General features: G+C 42.3%; 4 protein-coding genes across 6 annotated transcripts; 3 read left to right on the top strand and 1 right to left on the bottom strand.

The window, feature by feature from the left end:
- The first annotated feature begins 120 nt into the window (after nt 1–120).
- LOC144026645 (uncharacterized) lies at nt 121–3,070 on the top strand. The gene is made up of 2 exons (XM_077533497.1): nt 121–371; nt 2,010–3,070. The coding sequence occupies exons 1-2, from the start codon at nt 179–181 to the stop codon at nt 3,023–3,025; spliced, it is 1,209 nt and encodes a 402-aa protein (XP_077389623.1). The 5' UTR covers nt 121–178; the 3' UTR covers nt 3,026–3,070.
- Nucleotides 3,071–3,630: 560 nt separating this feature from the next.
- On the top strand, nt 3,631–9,608 carry LOC144027766 (uncharacterized). Its single transcript, XM_077535571.1, has 5 exons — nt 3,631–3,916; nt 4,568–5,925; nt 6,890–6,896; nt 6,997–7,191; nt 7,667–9,608. Exons 1-5 carry the CDS (start codon nt 3,724–3,726, stop codon nt 8,713–8,715), a joined length of 2,802 nt encoding a protein of 933 aa, XP_077391697.1. The 5' UTR covers nt 3,631–3,723; the 3' UTR covers nt 8,716–9,608.
- Nucleotides 9,609–9,720: 112 nt separating this feature from the next.
- On the top strand, nt 9,721–16,350 carry LOC144026642 (uncharacterized). 3 transcript variants are annotated; one of them, XM_077533493.1, is made up of 3 exons: nt 9,721–10,357; nt 12,056–12,238; nt 12,952–16,350. In XM_077533493.1, the coding sequence occupies exons 1-3, from the start codon at nt 10,165–10,167 to the stop codon at nt 16,080–16,082; spliced, it is 3,507 nt and encodes a 1,168-aa protein (XP_077389619.1). In that variant the 5' UTR covers nt 9,721–10,164; the 3' UTR covers nt 16,083–16,350. The 3 variants fall into 3 exon arrangements, with proteins under 3 accessions (XP_077389619.1, XP_077389620.1, XP_077389621.1); XM_077533494.1 differs by lacking the exon at nt 12,056–12,238; XM_077533495.1 differs by lacking the exon at nt 12,056–12,238 and having other exon boundaries at nt 9,758–9,853.
- Nucleotides 16,351–17,486: 1,136 nt separating this feature from the next.
- On the bottom strand, nt 17,487–21,699 carry sec22bb (SEC22 homolog B, vesicle trafficking protein b). The gene is given in 7 exon segments (XM_077533257.1): nt 17,487–18,233; nt 18,419–18,565; nt 19,102–19,262; nt 19,351–19,460; nt 20,535–20,546; nt 21,411–21,540; nt 21,542–21,699. Coding segments are annotated over 7 exon segments (858 nt in total). The 5' UTR covers nt 21,685–21,699; the 3' UTR covers nt 17,487–18,078.
- Between the last annotated feature and the right edge of the window lie 129 nt (nt 21,700–21,828).

Raw genomic sequence — 21,828 nt, 5'->3', positions numbered from 1 at the left:
CTAAATCACAATAATATTAGCTTTTATATATATATTTTGCCATATATGCTAGTTGACGATAGAAATAAAGTTTATTACAGGAAAATATACTCGGTACCGTGCGTGACGTAATATTTATGCGACCCACGACTACCACTCACAGAGGAAAACAAGGGAGCTGGTCGCTACGACATTAAAAATGTGTAAAGTCCGAATGTTGAGAACGTTGGTGAGAGAGCGACTAAACGTGGCCGTCGAAGAGATATTTGAACTATTTGAAAGGACGATAGCGGAGTACGAGGAGGAACTGTGTCGAAGCAAAGAGGAGAATGAGCGACAACGCGAACTGCTGGACGCTGTTTACAAGCCTCAAGTTGGGCTTCATGGAGCAGGTTTGTTTACCATCAAAACCTCATTTTTCACAAACAAAACAAAGCAGCCGAGAGCAACCGATTTTTAACATTAGCACATCTTTTACCATTGAACAACGATTGCTTTGACAAATTAGACCCAACTGACAGATAACACGGGCTTGAGCAGAGGCCACCAAGGACAAAACATTAATGATTTAAGGTGATGTTACTAACATGAATGATAACGTTCTTTAATGTGTATTGATAGAATGAATGCCATGTTACAAGATGATATGAGATAGTCGGGTTGTCACAGAGACACTGGTATTAAATTCCTTTAGTATAGTGCCAACTTCATTAACGTTTGAACATGCCTCATCACTGCTTGATAAATATATGAGCTAAAGCCAGCATAACACACAACACGCACCCCCATTTATGGTAACACAGTCTGCACAGCACACACACTCATTTATCACAACACATATATTTAAATTGGAGTAGGGTATTAAGGTCAGGATGACATGAAATGTATTTTTATTCAAGTTTTGTTCAAGTGTTGTATTCATATTAATCATCAAGGGTGTTTTATGGGCAATATGTTATGTAATGCTTTGAAAGAGTTTTTATTCCTAAATAAGAGGTATAGTTCATCTCTAGGACATAGGAGCCACGACAACATAAAAAATAGACATTGTCTATAAATGTGTTTTACAGAACAGACAAAACTGGCATTGTTGAGGGAAGTCACAAGGTGTCAGGGGAAGTGAATCTGGGGTTTTGCAAGTTTCGTGAAGTCCACAAAACAGGCCTTTTTAGGAACTGAAACCGATTGTAAGCACCATATGTCTTGTGACTCAGTAGTCTGTCAAAACCAGTACAGACCGGCTGGGACAAATAAAACAAGCCCTTGCGGTCCTAACAAAGACAGCTAAACTTATTTAGGTCTTAACAAGTACAATCGATCATTAGAAAGGGAGCCGCTGTACAAAGAGTGTGATTAGATGTATATCCTTAAATCATTAACTCATTCACTCCCAAAAACGTATTTATACGTTTTTTAGGTTTTTGTTTTCTAGAGTTTTTGTATGAAGGCTTTGATGCAGTTTCTGACCTGAAGTGGTCGCTTAAAGCAATGGTAGTTATTACAAAAAAAAAACGGCCAGCAGGTGGCAGCAAAGTATAAAGAGATCAACCAGGTCCATGTTGCAACAAGCTCTTTTTCCCAGTATTTTCAACAGGTTTGTGAATAATGATGAAACTTAGCTAATTCTAATGCCAATTACTACAAAACAGATAAAAAATATACCATACTCTCTTTTTTATTTTATTTTTTCCCCGATGAAAGAAAAGACACATTTTTCTTTTGGTAGGTTCCATGTTTTTATAGCAATAGAACATGAAAATGGCTGGGAGTGAATGAGTTAAAGGTTACTCTTTAAGGGTGTTGATCTAAAGTAAGATGGGGCTGACGTTCTAAAACTGGGGCGGTGAGAACCTCAACGAATCCTTTTCAAAGCCAGCTTAGAGAGTCCCCGTCACCTCTGTAAATCCCGTGTTACTGCGGTTGGAGACAAAGGGGGACTTTAACCCTTTATAACAGAGAGTTGGCTCGGTAAGCGAGATCAGACACAACGCTTATTGTTAAAATTCGTCTGCTTATGTCTGTGCCCGTAGACATCCAGCAGGTGTTGGTGGAGAGTCAAGACGAGGTTCCTTCTGACCATGTGCAGCAAGAAAGGGGCTCCAATGTGCATGTTAAAGAAGAAGAAGAAGAGGAGGACGTGCGACTCAGACAGGATGGGGAGGCTGACATCGCTGCAGTCAAATTGACTGAGAAGAGTGAAGATGACGAAGCTCCATTCAAACAGCAACATTGCAACACAGGCAGCACCTCAAGTCGACACTGTGGAGCTTTGGACGACAGGATGTCACACTCTTCTGACACTGATCTTGGCACCAAAAAGACTCATAAGAGCTCTCCCGATGATGTCAGTCCGTTTATCTGCTCTGAATGCGGCAAAACGTTTGTCCAGAAGTTCACTTTGAACAGACACATGAGGATCCACACCGGGGAAAAACCTTTCAGCTGCGCGGTTTGCGCTCGGAGCTTCTCGAGGAAGTCGGAAATGACCGCTCACGCGTTATCGCACACGGGTGAGAAACCTTTCAAGTGCGCCGTGTGCGACAAAACATTCTCCGTGAAAAAATACATGATGGCGCACATGAGGACGCACTCCAGAGAGAAACCTTTCACCTGCACAGCTTGCGCGAAAAGTTTCTCGACGAAAGCGCATTTGAAGATACACACCAGGACGCACACCGGGGAGCGACCTTTCAGCTGCGAAGTTTGCGACAGAAACTTCACGAGGAAGTCGGAGTTGATGACGCACATGGCGACGCACACGGGCGAGAAGCCTTTCGACTGTTCCATCTGTGCTAAAAGTTTCTCAGCCAGGAAGTATTTGATGATGCACATGAAAAGACACTCAGCGGGGAAACCTTTTACTTGCGCCGTATGCGCTAAAAACTTCTCCAGTAAAGCTTATGTTATGATACATATGAGGACCCACACGGGGGAGAGGCTGTTCAGCTGTGACACTTGTGATAAAACATTCACATTTAGGACTCAGGTCAACAATCATGTTTGTACTGGGGACAAAAATATCAAGAATAACAATGCAGGACTTTAAATGCTGCATATAGGTGCATGTCAATAAAGTGTTATCTTGACTACTTACGAGTAGGGCTGAATGATCTTCGAATATAATATAATATAATAATCGAATTGGGATTTTTATTTATTTATTTATTTTTTGCTCTCATATTGCAATTTAATTTACAATTTTTTTTTCTTCTCCAAAATCCTCTTCCCATGTATTTGTTTAACACAAGCAATACATTAATCTGTATTACATTATAAGTATTACGTTTTCATCTCTTAGGTTAGGCTGAAGCTAAAGTAAAGGCAAATGAACCATTAATTAATAAAAGACAGTTTATGTACTTCAACTAGAGTTGTTGCCTTGGTAAACATTTTTACTTGCTGTGGATTACAACATTAACGCAGACATGCCGACATAGCCGCCATTTTTAAACGGTCCGGGAGACTGACTTCGACACGGATTGATTCACATCCGCGAGGCTATGCGGTTATGATACCAGACAGGTGAGTAAACTTAGAACTTGTGTGTTCAAAAAGTTACGAACTCGTCGTAAGGGAGGACACCCTTGTCAAAGCTTTTATTTTCCGCCAGGCGATGGCAGCAATGTAACACAGTAAACATTAGCTTGCTACTTCCTCCACCACCGAAGAAAAACAAAACAAAACCGGAAGTTAGCAACACGTCGCTGAGCGCAGAGCGAGCGTCCCTGCAGAAAACAAAAAAAAATGTGTAAAGTGCAAATGTTGCGAGAGTTGGTGAAGCAGCGACTAAACGAGGCTGCGGAAGAGATATTCGACCTGTTTGAAAAGACGATCGCGGAGTACGAGGAGGAGCTTTGTCGATCGAAAGAAGAGAACGAGCGGCAACGCGAACTGTTGGACGCTGTTTTCACGCCTCAATCTGAGCTCGACAAAGCAGGTTTGTTTACGTTTTGTCTTTTTTCCTTTGTTCTCGTTATATTTCTACTTGATCATTTCACACGCTGGCTGCGATTTCTCATTGTTTGCGTGGGTAGCCAGCGGGGCGAGTCGACGTCGAGTACTTGCACTCGAATGAACCCAACTTCAAATTGTATGTTGTATTAAGTTAACAAACATATAATTTATTACCACTTATCCAAACTAATATTTACCGACATTGAAGTGATGTAGTAAAATATAATAGTAAAAATAAATAAATAACAGAGTTGACTTCTTTATGTTTAACCTCTTTAATTTGTCAACATTAGGCTACACGTTGTGACTCAGAATTGATTCGACTGTCCAGGTCAAAGTGACAGACCAAGTGAAAATCTCATTCTATTAAACACATTACTGTATAATGGTATCACCTAATGCCTTTTGTCCTTTTAGGGCCAAGGGTTGACTTGAATCTATGCTATAGGCAGAAGAATTAAATGCTCATCCAGAAGATACAGATTACAAATGCCCAAATTTACATTTTTTCATGTTAAGAGAAGTTGATTTTTTTCCCCGTTTTGTTTTGTTTTTGCTTTGTGCTGTTATCATCTCGAATATTGATGCTGATACCTAGTATCGGTTTGATACTCACAATCTTTCTGTTCTGTAGACACCCAACATCCAGATGAGGTTCCACCTGAGCCGGAGGAGGAACAGGAGGAGTTCGCAGAGCCCGCCCACATTAAAGAAGAAGAGCAAGACGTGTGGAGCAATCAGGAGGGAGGGCAGCTTCGGAGGCCGAAGGAGGCAGATATCACCACATTACCACTGACTGATCGCCCTATGAAACATGAAGATGATGAAAACGGCGCTCACTTCTCCCAGCATCACCGCAGTCAAAGTGAAGAGAACCGAAACTCTGGCAGAAGAAACCAAGCCTACGCTCCACTGTCCGATATGGACGAGCATGACGTCACATCGTCCGAGACGGATCGCAGCGACGGCGCCAAAGAACGTCCGAAGCGTCCCAACGACGGCAAAGGCGACGCCGCGCATCGCGCCAACGACCGACTCTTCAACTGCTCCGAATGCGGCAAGACGTTCAGCCGGAGGGGAACCTTGAACCGACACATGAGGACGCACACCGGAGAGAAACCTTTCGCTTGCTCGTTTTGCTCTAAAATCTTCTCTTTAAAGCATCACAGGGACCGTCACATGCAAATACACACCGGGGAAAAACCCTTTTCCTGTTTATTTTGCCCTAAAAGATTCCGAGACCGGTCCAAAATGATGACGCACATGAGAACGCACGCTCCTGAGCTGCCGATTTCCTCCAGTCCGCCCGCCATAAGGGAAGCTGACGAAAAACACTTTCAAGCTCCTCACTCACAACCGGACAACCCGGCTGCACTATCAGACCCGGAGGACGCCGTGTCACACTCTTCCGGGAGCGAGCACGGCGACGACGGCGAAGAAACTGACAAGAACTCCAAGAAGTACATGTGTTCCGAATGCGGCAAAATGTTCGGCCGCATGGGAAGTTTGAACCGACACATGACGACGCACACCGGAGAGAAACCTTTCCCTTGCTCAACTTGCGCGAAAAGCTTCTCTTCTAAGGAACACATGAAAAGACACATGATGATCCACACGGGGGAGACTCCCTTCCCCTGCACCGTGTGCGCGAAAAGATTTCGAGATAAGTGCGAAATGATACTGCACATGAGAACGCACACGGGCGAGAGAACCTCGACGTGCCCGCTTTGTCGCAAGTGTTTCTCCCGGAAGGATGATTTGGTGTTGCACATGAGAACGCACACGGGGGGACATTTCACCTGCGCTGTTTGCCATAAAAGATTCTCCAGTAAAAAGTACGTGATGATACACATGAGGACGCACACCGGGGAGAAGCCGTTCGGTTGCAACGCGTGCGACAAGAGGTTCACGTATAAATACCAGGTGACCAGACACAAGTGCGTGAGTTCCGACGCGTCGGAACTTCGGAAGCGACGTCACAATCAGTTTTGTTGAATGGTGAGTAGCTGGGATGATTTACAACATTCATAATTTCACATGAGCAGACTTTCCATGTCGATTCAAAACGGTTATGATGTTCATAATTCCTTGGGAATGCATCAATACCACTTTTTTTTTTTTTTGTCCAATTACTTACATATTGATACTGGCAATCATGAAGAAACGTTTTTTTAAGCAAATTTAAAACAAAAATTAAGTGTGGCATAAGTTGTTGCACTGAAAGCACTTTTTATATTAGCAACTTGTCATTACTGATATTTTTAACATCTGACAGCAGGTTTAGCGAACATTCTTGCTGCATGGTCTCATTGTAACCACTAGGGGGTACTAAAGAGTACAAAAGAGACGAAGAAGAAGGTGAAATCTGGTTGGTATAACTACAGACTATAAGTGCATGGTAAGAACAAGTCGGAAAATGGATGCTATTTTACCTGTGTGTGGTCAGTACAACTACAAAATAAAGTTGGGGGGTACAAAACTTGAGAATACTACAAGTTATCTGCCTGAGCAGAGTACAATTTGCAGTTGGCTCAAACTGTTTCTTCCTGTGTTGTCTCCAACAAGCTCTTACCCATAAGGATATGTTAGGTTGAAGAAGTGGTATCAGTCTGTAGTATCTGTGCATGTTTACAAATACTGTACAGTATACTGGTATTCAACCGTGATTGTACGCAAAGAAAATAATATCTCATGTTATGGTTGTTTAATAAAAAATATAAGTGTGCAACTGTGCAGTAATAGGAATTGAAACAAGCAGTGTCACTTTGTGAAATGAGTTAATATAAGTTAGTAAGTAAATGTTTTGTAGAATTTTTCACAGAGGATTCAAAGTGCTTCACATGAATACAGCCACACCATAAGTCATACATATAAAAAATAAAGAACACAACATTTTACAGGAAATTAGTAAAGCCATCAAGTTGTAACGAAGCGCTTTACTGTTTTGTCCCCAAAGGCATGCCGTAGGTACTTTTCAAACATGGCGACCGCTCAACGCATGCGCACTCATAATCAGGACGTCGAAGCTGGACTTGGCTGCACGTTGCTCAAGTGAAGCCTGAAAAATGTGTAAAGTAAAAATTCTGAAAACGTTGGTGACACAACGACTAGACGTGGCCGTCGAGGAGATATTAGAACTATTTGCGAAAACGATAGCGGACTACGAGGAGGAACTTTGTCGTGCAAAGGAGGAGAACGAACGACAATGCAAACTACTGAACGCCGTTTACACGCCTCAGGTTGTCTCACACGAAGCAGGTTAGTGCACGTGTTTAGGTTAATAATAAGAAGTTATTAATGTTAGCGCTCACGCCTTATTTTTATTTTTTTACGATGTAGTTTGTCTAAGTGGACTTGCCGTAGAATTTTTGATGACAGTCCCAAATCTGATTGGCTCGCCATAGTGGCACGTGATAAGAGATGCGTTAATATTGTTTAAAAATGTAGGTATATTTTTTAAGACCTTGTAGGCCCCGAACTAGATAAATATAATTAAAAAAAACAAACATTTTTATTACATTTACACGTATTTATTAATTATTGCTCTTACATTTGTTTTAGTTCCTCAAACCTTTCCATTCTTTTGATGCCTTCCTCCATCCCAAATGTCCTTCCTGTGGATACAACCTTCCTTTCTACCTCCCTTCTTTTCCTCCATCTTACTTTTTACTTCTGTTAATGTACTTATTTGCAAATGTCACTTTTTGTTAATCATGTTCCTCATGTCATGCAGACAAGCAGCCGGTGCCGGTGCAGCGTCGCGAAGTAAAAGTTGTTCCCTCTGAGCAGCAGGAGGCTCCAGCAGAGCCTCCCCACATTAAAAAGGACGTGTGGCCCAGTCAGCATGGGGAGCAGCTTCAAACGCTGGAGGAGAAGGACGTCACCGCGTTCACTTTGACTGGTGTCCATTTAAAGAGCGAAGAAGATGAAGGTCAGTCCTCACAACTTCATCACGGTCAAAATGAGGAGACGTTAGATCCACACGTCACAACAGAACAGCACTATGAAGGCCTAAACTCACAACCAGAGAAACTAGCGCCACTGTCCGATTTGGACGATATGATGTCACAGTCCGCTGACACTGATCACAACGACCGCACCAAAGAAGCCCTGAAGACTAAAAATAAATCTGGTGGTGATATGACGCATCACACTGTCAACAAGAACTTCAAGTGTTCCGAATGTGGGAAAACGTTTCTCCACAAAGGAGCTTTGAACCGACACATGACAACGCACAGCGAAGAAAAGCCTTTCATCTGTACCGTTTGCGCCAAAGGCTTCTCCTTGAAATCCAACATGAAAAGACACATGCCGGTCCATTACGATCCGAGCGGCGGCTCGACTTGGGACGCGACGAGCGTTGCGCTGAGCTGCCCGGAATGCGGCAAAACGTTTGGGCAGAAGTGCAACCTGATCACGCACATGAGAACGCACACCGGGGAGAAACCATTCGCATGTTCGTACTGCGGCAGAAGATTCCACACGAAGCTTCACGTGAAGAGACACACGGTCATTCACACCGGGGAGAAACCGTTCTCCTGTTCGTATTGCGGGAAACGATTCCTCGAGAAGTACGACATGATGAATCACACGAGGTTGCACACCGGTGAGAAACCTTACAGCTGCTCCTCGTGCGCTAAATGTTTCTCTCGGAGGTCGTATCTGAGAATACACATGAGAACTCACGCTGAGGAGAAAGCTTTGAGCTGTAACAGTCAACGTGAGACAACAGAAGGTGATGGACAACAATGTGAAGATCTCCAGTCACAAAAAAAAAAATAACTTTGCGCCACTTACAGATATGGATGACATGATGTCACATCAGCAAAGTTAAGAGGATCGGAAGTGACTACCAGTAATATTTTTGCTGCCACAAGGTATCGGTTTCTTAAGGTATCACGTTCTCGTGGAGGCTGCCAATACCATCCACTGATACTTAAGGGGATACTTCACTTATTTAGCCCATTATAGCAATAAAAAAAAAAAAGTTAATATTTTGTCTATAATTAAATCGATACTCTCATTATTATTAAGTTGCAAAATGTGTTTTTAACGGTACTAATTGTACGTGAAAAATAATGAAAGTATCAAATTAATTATAGGCAAAATATTAATGTTTGACTGCCAAAAATGGCTAAATAAGTAAAGTATGCCTTTAAAGGCAAAAAAAAAAAAATGCTAGTTTTATGCTAATTTTATTAAATGATAGTTTTATTAGTTTTGCTCACACGTTTCTAACTTGTATAGAGACCTGTTCATGATTTATATAAAATGGAATTAAAATGTATTATTGTTGCACATGCACACGTACAGAGCGATGACATTCACATAACCACAACCCTTCCAAAATACATTAAAAAAAGAGGCAGAACGTCCACAATTACGTCTGGTTTGGCAACAGACCGTCAATAATTTCAGTCAGCCTTGAGTCTTTCACTTGAACTCGCAATGGGCATCAATTGATCGATTTTTCCACCTTCTTTGCCACCATCTTTTCCACCTTGGTATCGGATATGAGAAGTGTCTCATAAGTTTCATTCGAACTGCCACTGAGTACACTCGTCACTTGAGTCTGACGTGTTGACTTTTCGTCTCACGATGACGTCATAATAGGCCTGAGCGATGATGACAAAAGTTGTAATCACGCCTATTTTGATTCAAAACGTCATATTTATTTAGCTACCAAAAAATAAATTTTAACTGGAAAATTATAGAAGCGTATTGCTTTCATTTGGATTTTTTTTTTTTTTTGCGAGTAATTTTGTTTTAACTTCCCCTTCACGTTATTGCTGAGCAATAGGTGGCGGTAGTGCGCTATTAAGTCTGTGAACCGCCGTTAAACTCAAAAGAGGAAGAAGACGAGGATGAGGAAGAAAAGAACAAGCAGCAGCACAGCGGACCGTGAGTTGAGTGGACATTGGTACGCGGCGGTAAACTTAGGGCATTGAGAGAGGGGAATACGATTCGGTGTGTGAAGCAGTTTTATCATTTTTTAGGGCGACTAAGCTGATTTGTAGAGGTAGGGACCTGAGTGCTATTGCTACACACACACACAACTTGTACAGTAGGGGGCGGTATTCACCTGAACGTTGCTTGCAATCCGCCAATAATTTAAAGAGGAATAAGAGCAAGCAGACTTCTTAGCTGTGCTGAGCGGGCTCAACCGTTGCTGTATTTCTAGCTAGCTTATCTTCACCATTGGCAAAGAAGGAACGTAACTTTACGCGAAACATGTGTAAAGTCACAAAGTTAAGAGACTTGGTGAAGCGGAAGCTAGACGTAGCAGTCGAAGAGATATTCGAGCTGTTTGAGAAGACGATTGCAGAGTACGAGGAGGAAGTCCGCCGAAGCAAAGAGGCGAGCGAGCAATGGCATCGTGAGCAGTTGGACGCTGTTTCCAAACCTCGTGTTCGACTGCGAAGAGGTACCTGGTTTGTCACTCTACTTCCTCATTTCCATACTGTAAGGTTTATTGAGCGAACCCAATTTGTCGTTCGTGGGAAAAAAAATAAATATCAAAGGCGATGCAAAAACAATACGCCTACGTCAGACTCAAAATCATCATCATGTCATATTTCAAAAACAACAATAAACAATATACATTTCTAGCTTGGACACGTGTTGTACAGACCTTCAAGTTTTTAGTTCTTCTTTTTTTTCTTTTTTTTTAACCAACTGCTCCAAGTGGCCACCACCGTCAGCACGGACAACAACGTCTTTGTCTGAGTTTTCAAGTAGGGGTGAACGATTTTGAAAAATAATCTTATTAATGATTTTTTTTTTTCCTCCCCTAATTGTAAAAATTGTATATATGCCATAAAATAGTATAGAGAGGATCCTTTGGACGGCATTGTTGCACTGAAGTGCATTGATTTCTGCTTTTTTTCAAAAAGTCAAGTTCAGGCTCTGGTCTTTATTCCTGCCTACTGATGCATTTTATTAATAACTTTGACCTCCCCCCACACACCCCTCAATACTGCGATTGCGGATCAATACCAAATATTTTTTCAAGTTCCTCTTCTCTTCCCATGTATTTTCTAAACACAAGCGAAAAACACATTTTTTACATGTACAAATGTTTTGATCTTATAGGTTAATCATACACTGAAGGCAAATTGATCCATGAAGTAATATGAACAACGGTGTATTTGAGTCTTTGAAGCGTTTACAATGACAACTTCACAAAATTGTACCAAACAAGTGTGTCGTAAATAGAAGCCAGGAAGTCATGATTCAGATTACAACAATCGTGCAAACTTTTATATAAATCACTTAAAGGCCCAGTATGCAGGTTTCACTCAGGAAAATGCACTTTTTAAATACAGGATGTACACACTTTAACTTTCTCTCAGTCTACACATCTGGGTTTATGTTAATCTTTGGTGGTGATTTTGTCCTTGGCGCCGAGACGCGTGGAAGACTCAAATGTACTCAGTAGTTAGTCTGAAACTGTGAAAATATTTTGGTGAAAGCCCAGCATTATAGGGCTGCTTAAGTTTTACGAAAATATTAATCACGATTATATTGGTAAGAATTGAAAACACTTTGTAATTGTGGAGTGTAATAATTGAAATTGTAATTTAATTGTAATTAATAGCACAGCCCGATATGACATGTTACTGGGTTTAAAGGGATGATGTAGAACTACAGAGGGAAAAAAAAATAGTGCCTGTGAAATCCATGACTGTGAGTTGGCTTTGCCCAACATGGAGCGGTATTTCCAATCCAAAATATACACAAGTGCAACAAAAACGGCACAGAGTGTGTTGTGACGATAACGAGATGGTCATTAAACCTGCTAGAGTGGCGTGTGGGATCAATACTGTTTGATGCCTCTGTTAACACCGAGATCGCTTTCCAAATGTAAACATTGATGTAGATGTGGGCTTTCCATCAAATACTGCCAGAAGGTTCATCATTTCGTCACTGACGGACGCCCAAATTGCTGACAAATGATGGGGAACTTTGAAAAAAACTGACGCACTAAGAACCGACGGAAGCGGTTTTCTTCTCCACGGCATTTTTTTTTTTTTTTTTTTTTTTTACCTTTCTTACCTTTTTTGTGTGTTTTTTCTAATTTTATTTGACTGTTTCTCTCCTGTGCTACGCCGGCGTGACGTAGCAAGTAGTACGTTCTTGACGGCGATTGGCTGTCGCCAAGACAACAAAGAAGATGGCAACGAAGAAGATGAAAATGAAGCAGAAGACGACAAAGATGATGATGACGACGAAGATGATGATGACGGCGATGAAGACTACAAAGAAGAAGAAGAGGATGACGAAGACTACGAAGATGAAGAAGAAGGTTTGTCGGTCCTGAAATAGTGGTGACAAACTGTAATTTAGCAATAATGGAAGCCTGCTCAAAATATCGATGACGGAAAGACGGACTGGTCCTAAAATAGCGGTGAGGAACTGTAATTTAGCGATGACGCAAACGCAGTTAAAATAAGTATGACAGAGTGACGACGGATTGACGATGACGGACATGTGGCCCGGAAGCTGACTGACCGGCGAAATTTATTGACGTGCCCACCTCTGCTGCCTTATGTGAACTTTATACCACACTCTGAACGTATTTTTTTTTTTATTAAGTTGTCGTAGTGAACATGTAAGACAGTGTTACGTAAGTTAACTTAAAAAAAACAACAAAAAACTGATATTCAGGCGTCAATTGCCTTTATTTGAGCATAATCCTAACCTATAACAAAATATTTACGTAAAATAAATGTCCATCAATCCATTTTCCAAACTGCTCATGGTCACGTGATGTTACATAAATTAATTCCAATTTTTCCAATTAATGTATGAAAAATAATTCATGAATAAATGTATGAAAAAATAATCGCATACATCGCAATTGCAATATTGGGGGGGGGGGGGGGGGTCGCAGTTAGATTGTTTTTAGAAATTGCTCAGTCCTAGTCCATAACTTCTTTGTAGTGAAAGCAATCTATATTTCCCCTATTTAACAATCTATTTTCATTCATTCACATTGCATTCATTCATGTCATGTAGGTGGACGGCATGCGGGGAAGGAAGGAGAAGACGAGGCTTCCTCCGAGGAGCAGGAGGAGCCACCGGCAAAAAAAAGGAAGGCCATGAGGAGGACGGGACTCAGGTCAAGTCAGCGCAAGAAAACAACAGCTGATGGAGAACACAAACAAGAAGATCTCCAGTCTCCACCGGACTACTTGGCTCCAATATCCGACATGGATGACATAGATTCAGACTCTGACAGAGATCAGCGTGTCAATGCCAAAGAACCTTTGAAGAGAAATCAGAAGCTGAAGTGCTCTGAATGTGGCGATTGGTTTGCCAACAAGGAAGATTTGGATCGACACGCCAAAGGGCACACCGGAGAGAAACAGACACCTTTGAATTCCGCAGTGGTCAGGAAACCGTCCGGTGCTGTCAAATCCTTTACCTGTTCGGTTTGCACGAAAAGCTTCCCGAGTCGGGACATTCTCATAGGTCACATAAGAGCCCACACCGAGGAGAAACAGTCGGCCGCCGGTAGCTCGAGTCAACAAGCGAAAACGGAAGCCGGCAAACAACGCGGTAAAGATCTTGACTCGCAACCAGCCCGCTTGGCTCCGGTGTCGGATATGGACGACATGACAGCCGATTCTTCGGACTCTGATCACGGTGGTGACGCCAAAAAACCTTTGGAGAAAAATAAGAAGTTCAAGTGCTCGGAATGTGATGAAATGTTTGTCCACAAGAGAGATTTGGACAAACACGCGACAACGCACACTGGAAAGAAGCCTTTGAATATCGCAGTTGCCACTAGACCATCCGGTGCCGTTAAATCTTTCACCTGCTCAGTTTGTAAGAAAAGCTTCCAAAGTAGAGACCTTCTCATATCACACATACGGGAACACACTGAGGAGAAACCGGTGACGTCTACTCGTCAACATGTGGCGACAGAAGGTAAAAATCTTCACTCAGAACCAGGGAAGTTGGATCCAGTCACAAAACCATCCGGCCCCATTAAATCTTTCACCTGCTCAGTTTGTAAGAAAAGCTTCGTAAGTAGAGACCTTCTCATATCACACATACGAGAACACACCAAGGAGAAACCGGTGGCCTCCACTAGTCAACATGTGACGACAGAAGGAAAAAATCTTCACTCAGAACCAGGGAAGTTAGATCCAGTCACAAAACCATCCGGCGACATTAAATCCGAGGAGGAACCGGTGGCCTGCGCTCGTCTACGTGTGAGGGAAGGTAAAAATCTTCACTCAGAACCAGGGAAGTTGGATCCAGTCACAAAACCACCCAGCGCCATTAAATCCGAGGAGGAACCGGTGGCCTGCACTAGTCAACATGTGGTGAAGGAAGGTACAAGTCCTCACTCCCACCCAGACAAGTCATCGCAAGTCATGAAACCAACCAGCACTGTTAAATATTTCAACTGCCCAGTTTGTAAGAAAAGCTTCACAAATGGGGATTTTCTCACGTCGCACATGCGAGTACACAGCGAGGAGAAACCGGTGGCCTCCACTAGCTCGAGTCAAAATGTGGTGGCGACGGAAAATAAAAATCTTCACTCCCAAGCGGACAAGTCATCACCAGTCACGAAACCAACCAGCACTGCCAAATCTTTCATCTGTTCAGTTTGTAAGAAAAGCTTCACGAGTAGCGACTTTCTCACGTCGCACATGCGAGTACACGGCGAGGAGAAACCGGTGGCCTCCACTAGTCAACAAGTGGTGTCGGAAGGTAAGAATCTTCACTCGCAGCAAGGCAAGTCATCGCCAGCCACTAAACCATCCAGCGCGGTTAACTCTTTCAACTGCTCAGTTTGTAAGAAAAGCTTCACGAGCAGCGACTTTCTCACGTCGCACATGCGAGTACACGGCGAGGAGAAACCGGTGGCCTCCACTAGCGCAAGTCAAAATGTGGTAACAAAAGGTGAAAACCTTCACTCGCAACAAGGGAAGTCATCACCAGTCACGAAACCAACCAGCACTGTCGAATCTTTCATCTGTTCAGTTTGGAAGAAAAGCTTCACGAGTAGCGACTGTCTCACGTCGCACATGCGAGTACACGGCGAGGAGAAGCCGGTGGCCTCCACGAGTCAACAGGTGGTGACAGAAGGTAAAAATCTTCACTCACAGCCAGGGAAGTTGGCTCCAGTCAAAAAAACAGCCGAAACTGTGAAATCTTTCAACTGCTCATTTTGTAAGAAAAGCTTCGCGAGTCGCGACTTTCTCACGACGCACATGCGAGTTCACACCGAGGTGAAACCGGTGGCCTCCGCTAGCGCAACTCCAACCGTGGTGGTAACAGAAGGTAAAAAACTTCACGCACAACCAGACAAGGACGACGTGACGTCAGACTCGTCCGATACGGATCACGATGCTAACGAAGCGTCGGAGACGAACAAGAAGTTGAAGTGCGCGGAATGCGGCGAGATGTTTGTCCGCCAGGTAGATTTGGATGGACACGTGAGAACGCACACTGAGAAGAAAGCTCCCAATTCCACAGGTGTTACTAAACTCTTCTACACGGTCAAATCTTTTACATGCGCCATTTGTATGAAAGTCTTCACGAGTAACGACGCGCTCCTGACGCACGTGAGCGAACACGCCGACGAGAAAGTGTCGACCTCCGCCAGCTCGAGTCAGCCTGCGACGGCGGACGTGAACGGAAAACACGATCTACAGTCTGAGCCGGAGAGCCTCTTCGCTCCGCTATCCTATTCGGACATAACGGCGTCGTCTGGAGACGATCCCGACGGCAACAGCAGCGTATCGCTGGCGACGACCAAGACCTCTGAAGGCGAAGCACAAAGCAACAAACAATCAAAACTGTTTGCTTGCGCGGTTTGCGATAAAAGCTACTCCAGGAAGGACCATTTGAAGCGACACATGATGAAAGTCCATGCAGCGGGAAAGTCAAAAGCTGGCGAAGGCTCACAAGCGCGCGACGACGCTGAGAAACGTTTGAACGCGAGGAAGAAGTTGAAACGTCACAAACGAAACTTGAAGTGCGCGCATTGTCAAAAAAGATTTAGCCATATTAGCCATTTGACTCAACATTTGGCAGTGCACAGCCTCGAGAAACCTTTTGCCTGCCAGTCGTGTGACGAAAAGTTCAGTTTTCCTGAGGCGATGAGGATGCATATTCAGAACCAGCACTGATGACAAGGGGGCGTTTTGTTTTGTTTTTTGACACTGTTAATGCTAGAAAAATTCCAAGACGGGACTGACGGTGTTTTAGCAAGCACTCCATTGCAATACTTATGCAGAAATTTTTTATTTTTTTTGTACATGTTCTTATTGCATTTTATTTGTATGTATGTACGATTACACTTGTTCTTACGGTGACGAAGCAGCTGTGATTTTTTTTTCTCTTTTTTTTTTTTTCTGACTAGTTGTGATTAGTGTGTGTTTTTCACTGTCACTATTGGCTATCGAGCCAGCCATTTTTGACGTCTCAAATAGACACAACTGTGACTCTAATAAGGCGCAAAGCACCAAATACTGACTCCATACATAAGCCTCCCTCTGTGCCCCATCCACAAACAAGTTGTTTTTACTTTGCATGTGAAGTGTGTTGTTTTAAGTTTCAGCTCACAGTTCCAATTAATAGATTTAGCTTGGATTACCTGGTCTCAGGGTTGGATCTGTTTTGTTTAGGGTAGTTGACACCTTATGTAAAACTGAATTTGCAGAGGGATTAAAATGTTCAGATTACGCTGAGAGTAAACCACTCGAATCTGGAAATTTGACCTGCCTTGCTGAATTCTCGAATAGACTGCCGCCCTGACCAAGCCGAATTCCTGTCTTCATCACCACTGAGAGACAAACGGAAAAACGTTATTTCCCACCCACATGTGCATCCACTGTCTGATTTTGCTTGATTAGAAATGACACAATTTCTGGGGCATACATTTAGCACCAAAAATAAAAAACAAAATAAATCCCTCGCATCTTAGTTGTTGCGTGGAATCTAACTTTGCATCATTCTTCATATGTTGCTTGTATTCCACTGTTTCATTTCCGTCGTTTTTTTTTTTTGTCAATAAATTTGTCCTTTCTAAAGTACCAAATTCCATGTTTTGTGTTCATTGGGGGGAAAAAATGGCCTGTACACTGGGTAAACAAATTTTGGGTAGCAGCCCTTGAGATAAAAGTTTTTATAGGGTATGTCAAGATGCTATCAGTGACCCTGCACGATCGGTGCGCGCATGCGCAGAAGATTCCGCCATTGGATCGCCAGCTACGGCAACTTCACTAGAACAAAATGCCTGTTATTTGATGGATGTTTATGAGATCTCCAAAATTCGAATTATGCTGCACCAAGCTACACGGCTGGTTGCTGATTTGATTAGCCAATATTAGCGTGTTTGAACTGGTCAAAAGTCCGCCATTTTTTTCCCCTGGTCAATATTTTTTTTTGTAAACGTAACACATAAGACAAAGGTGATAAAGAAGCGATAACATTGATATGAAGTGTGGTAGGTCTTGTTATAAAACAAAATATCCCGCATGCAGTTCAAAAGACCTTTTCAGTAAAACATCACATAACTCAGTACACGGAAGTGTGCGCTGTGCTAACATTTTTATTTATTTTTTATTCACAAGACAGCAGACGGAACAGAAAAGCAGCCTGCGACTCTACCGCCTGTACCTGGACTAACTTGGAAATTTACACGGGTAAACTTTGTACAAAATAAAAAGGTTGTGGTGCAATGGCGCAGAAAAGTCGCGTGCTGGGGTTTATTACTCTAGAAATGTCTTGCGATAGTGTGAGGAGAAATTTTCCAAAATACATAAGCATGGTGTCACCGGCTGACGGTTTGATTATGAAATCATGTTCGAGCGTCAACGAATGGCAAAACATACTTTGGTGTAAACTACACAGTATTAATTATAGTATGAAGCAGCATTTGCAAAGGTCTGAGAAACTTACAACCAAAAGTCCCTTGGTTTTATCCTCTGTTTTTGCACTCTCATCATCTTCAAAACAACAAGTTGACTTTTCCAACACGGGGCCACTAATCCCCAAACCGTCATGCTTTATTTTATCCTTCTGCAAAAGTGCCTTTGTCTTAAAAGTCTTATAAGGGGGTACATTTTTGTTGTTGTTATTGTTGTTGTATGTGGATGTCGACTACTGCACTGTACTGCCTCCTCAGAGCCACCAGAAGCGTACGTAGACGATGAGCATGATGAAGAAAACGCCGCCGGCCGCCAGCTTGGCGTACGTGGAGCGCGTGTTCAGGTATTTGGCGTCGCTGCGGTACTTCTTGGACAGGCTGGACAAGTTGCTGGCCTTGGAGTCCAACGCTGGGGGCGGAGAAGAAGAAAAAAAAAAAACACAAAAAACACGAGGCAAATTCAAAAAGTTTGTCCAAATGCTGTAACAAATTGTACTTCCTATACAGTGGTTCCCTTCCTGGAATTGTTATTTATCCTTGTTGAGTGATGTAACGTAACAGATCTCGGTCCTTCGTTCGGCTAATCCATTTTACCTGACAAGGCCTCTCCTCTCTGCAGCACCTCTTCGATGTTGGCCACCATGATCCTCTGCACATCCTGCAGCTCCGTGTTGATGCTGCCCAGGTTCCGCCGCGCTCGGCTGTCAATGTAGGCCTTCTTGGTCTTTTGGATGTACGTATCTGCAACACGCACAGGACGCGCCATGACTCAGTCGCACGCGGGCGCTCTCTCGTGGGTACGTGACAGAATCGTCTTTGATGTCTCGTAGTAAGAAATTTGTTCGCACAGTTGTGCTTTTAAGTGAAACATTTGTTGATGACAGACAAACAAGTACACTGTGTTCCAACTAAGTCTTTCATTTGCGTTTTTAGGGTTGGAACGCCCATGGAACTAGGGGCGTGGAAAACAAATAAAAAGAGGGTGAGGAGGGGATTTATTTTTTATTTTTTATTTTTTTTTTAACTATTACTAAATCAGACAATTATTAATGGCATGTAAAATTGTTTATTTGACTAATTTATTTTTTTTAATTTAATTTATGATTCACATTTTTTTATTTTTTTTTTATTTTAGGATTTACAATAAAATCGCTTCACCAATTATTTAAAGAAACAAATGATTAAAAATTGGGCGGGACAGGTGGCTATGAAGAGTTTAAATAATACAGACCAATGAGCAGGCCCGGAAACGCCGGCGATGAAAAGTTTGCGCTTACCAAACTCGATGAAGGAGTACGGCCGGGAGACGGTGGGCACCTTCTTGCCGTGCTGCTCGTGGAACTCGGCCTGCAGGTCCTCCAGGTAGGCGAAGGCCAACTTCTTGGGGAAGCTGGCTTCGCAGAGCACCAGGTAGCACACGCCTTTCTCCAGGACGTAACTGCTCGCAAAACAACAAACGTAACCAATTACAAATACTTGGATGCTGTCGTTTTTTTTTTTTTTTTTTTTCCTGGTTTGCGACTCACTGGAAGGACATGGATCCGGCCTCTAGGGTGCAGCGCGTGGGGCTTTGCTCGTTGAGTTTCCTGAAGAGCTGCTTGGCTTGACTCTGGTACTGCTGCAGGTCCCGGCCCAACTGCAACATACAGCACACTAGAGCTGCACAATATATCGGGAAAAAAAATACGGATATCGTGATACTGGCCTATGCAATATGCATATCGCAAAGACATGCAAAAAGTTTGATATGGAATTTATGCTTTTATCTGAATTTAACCGACTGTCAGGTTTACCTGATATAGGGATGTAATGATAACGGCAATATCGTGATATTAAAACTGCCACAATATCGTCGTCGTCATGTTCACGATATTTAACTCTTTGACCGCCAAAAACGTTTAATAACGTTTAATAAAATCACCGTGTATGCCACCATAAACGTTAAGTGACGTCAACTACTTTTTTTGGGGTGGAAAATATTAGTGGTCAGTGCAACGTCCAAGTGCAGTGCAGCCGGGTCAATGAGTTGTGAAATCAAAAACACCCACTAACTACGGCCAGCAGATGGCAGCGGTAGCTGCTCGGGCCCTAACTAGAGCTGCGAATTACAACGAAACATGACGCAATCTGATGAAATAGAACGTTTTCAAGGCTGACGTGAATGATCAAAGCCTTTGTAACATTAAACATAATTTGACGGCGCGTCACTCAACAAAAAATATTAGTATCAAAGTCACTGTTCTTTTCTGTTCTTTTCTTTTCAATTTTCGCTCAATGTGACTCAAATGACCGATTTTCAAATGGTGATTACTAAAGAACGGAATAAGGTAGAAACATACTTTTTTTTGTAATGAAATGCGATCTTTCATGCGGTACCCATGTTGTATATGTAGCAAAAGAACACAATATTCTGTTTGCTTCGAAAAATTAGTTAAAATGCTCGAAATCCACTGGCACTGGAGGTTGTCTTTTAATAACGTGTGGCAGTAAAAGAGTTAAAAGCTACACATCTGTAAAAAAAAAAAAAAAAAAAAGTCAGGTTGATTTCCATTTGTGCCGTTCTAGCACCCTCTAGTGGAGTTTAATTTTCATTAGGGATGTTTTGGCCCTTCTATGCTTAAAATCCACACTAATTGTCAGATAAAGCACATCAACACAAAAAAAAAAAAAAAAAAGATGATGGGACATAAGGCACACAACAGCAACCAACCTTTTCGCTTCCCTTGTTGATAGCAAGTGAGAGAGCAGGGAGAGAATGTTAGACTTCAGTTTACAGTATATCAATTCACTTATACACTATTATATGATTTGATGGTCATAGTTAGGAGCAGTAGTGGAAGAAAGCAAGGAATAGCTTCTAAAAGGCGCTAATATTTTAAGGTAATATTACATTTTTAAAATTATTGGTGTTTATCACAAGTCTGAAACATATTATTCTTATTTAGATAAATGTGTAATATCTGCCTATTTAATATTTGTTGGGTAACCCACTGGAAACATTTTTATCCAATACAACAATACTGTAAGTCAATAAATGCAATATAGTACAATATCAACATTCACTAGAAAATTATTAATTGTGTTTTGCATACAAAAATGGCAACAACACTAATAAATAACTATTAGATACGAAAATCTAAAATTGTTAATTATCAAATATTTACATTAAGGAAAATATAGCTATATGAAGTACAATTTATGCGCAAACATTTTTTTTTATACATATATATATATAGAGAGAGAGAATTTGTATTTATTTTTATTACAGTATCTACCTGTATATAATATTTTCCCCCCAAGGAAATCTGCTGTATTACAAATCCTAATTATAGATTATGTCATGCATATTTAGTATTGGTCAAATCATAAAGATTCTGATAGAAATCAGACAGCTTTGACAATATGTAAATAAACAAGCCCCTTGTCCACTGCACAGGCCTGCATCAAGAGGACAGAAAACGATGTTCTTGTTGAACACGTGGAAATAACTGGACTGGACGAAACCGCAAAGGCGTTTTGCATACGCTCGCGACACACAAACACAAAACCCAAAGGAGGTCAACAAACAAGCGGCGTCGCGTAGAACCTGCTCGTCCTCCTGCATCGAGGCGGCCAGCGGCAGGCCGTCGGCCAGCCGAGCGATCATCGTCAGCAGCACCATCTTCTCCGCCGACGCCACACGACCTTTCGGATTTTGTTGCTTTTGACAGCCTGGAGGGAGCCCGAGTGGAAAAGGGAGCACCAGGACCACCGGGACGGATGACGTGAGGACGCTGAGCTGGCCGGAAGCGCGTCACCGCAGCGTTGGCGTCCGTCAACTTAACACTTCCGGTAACGTCGCCAGCCGGAACGTTTTCCATCTTGAGAATAGTTCCGTCCAATATTTCTCGTGTTTATCTGTAGGAAACAAACTTGCTTCTTTTTTTAAATTGTTTACATATCCCACTCACATCGCTTTATCGTAAGTGAATAAATTATTCCTTCCTATTATTATTATTTTTGCC

Source organism: Festucalex cinctus, chromosome 10 (assembly GCF_051991245.1).
Source record: "Festucalex cinctus isolate MCC-2025b chromosome 10, RoL_Fcin_1.0, whole genome shotgun sequence".
In the NCBI taxonomy this organism is placed as follows: domain Eukaryota; kingdom Metazoa; phylum Chordata; class Actinopteri; order Syngnathiformes; family Syngnathidae; genus Festucalex; species Festucalex cinctus.
Note: the sequence above shows the minus strand (reverse complement) of the source record. Positions and strands in the feature narration are given on the sequence as shown.

Excerpts from the sequence above, each read along its gene's own strand:
- LOC144026645 (XM_077533497.1), top strand. The coding sequence starts at position 179 with ATGTGTAAAGTCCGAATGTTGAGAACGTTGGTGAGAGAGCGACTAAAC. Across the intron at positions 372-2,009 it reads AGTTGGGCTTCATGGAGCAG|ACATCCAGCAGGTGTTGGTG; the intron begins GTTTGTTTACCA and ends CTGTGCCCGTAG.
- LOC144027766 (XM_077535571.1), top strand. The coding sequence starts at position 3,724 with ATGTGTAAAGTGCAAATGTTGCGAGAGTTGGTGAAGCAGCGACTAAAC. Across the intron at positions 3,917-4,567 it reads ATCTGAGCTCGACAAAGCAG|ACACCCAACATCCAGATGAG; the intron begins GTTTGTTTACGT and ends TCTGTTCTGTAG. Across the intron at positions 7,192-7,666 it reads GGTTGTCTCACACGAAGCAG|ACAAGCAGCCGGTGCCGGTG; the intron begins GTTAGTGCACGT and ends CATGTCATGCAG.
- LOC144026642 (XM_077533493.1), top strand. The coding sequence starts at position 10,165 with ATGTGTAAAGTCACAAAGTTAAGAGACTTGGTGAAGCGGAAGCTAGAC. Across the intron at positions 10,358-12,055 it reads TCGTGTTCGACTGCGAAGAG|CAAGTAGTACGTTCTTGACG; the intron begins GTACCTGGTTTG and ends GGCGTGACGTAG. Across the intron at positions 12,239-12,951 it reads CTACGAAGATGAAGAAGAAG|GTGGACGGCATGCGGGGAAG; the intron begins GTTTGTCGGTCC and ends CATGTCATGTAG.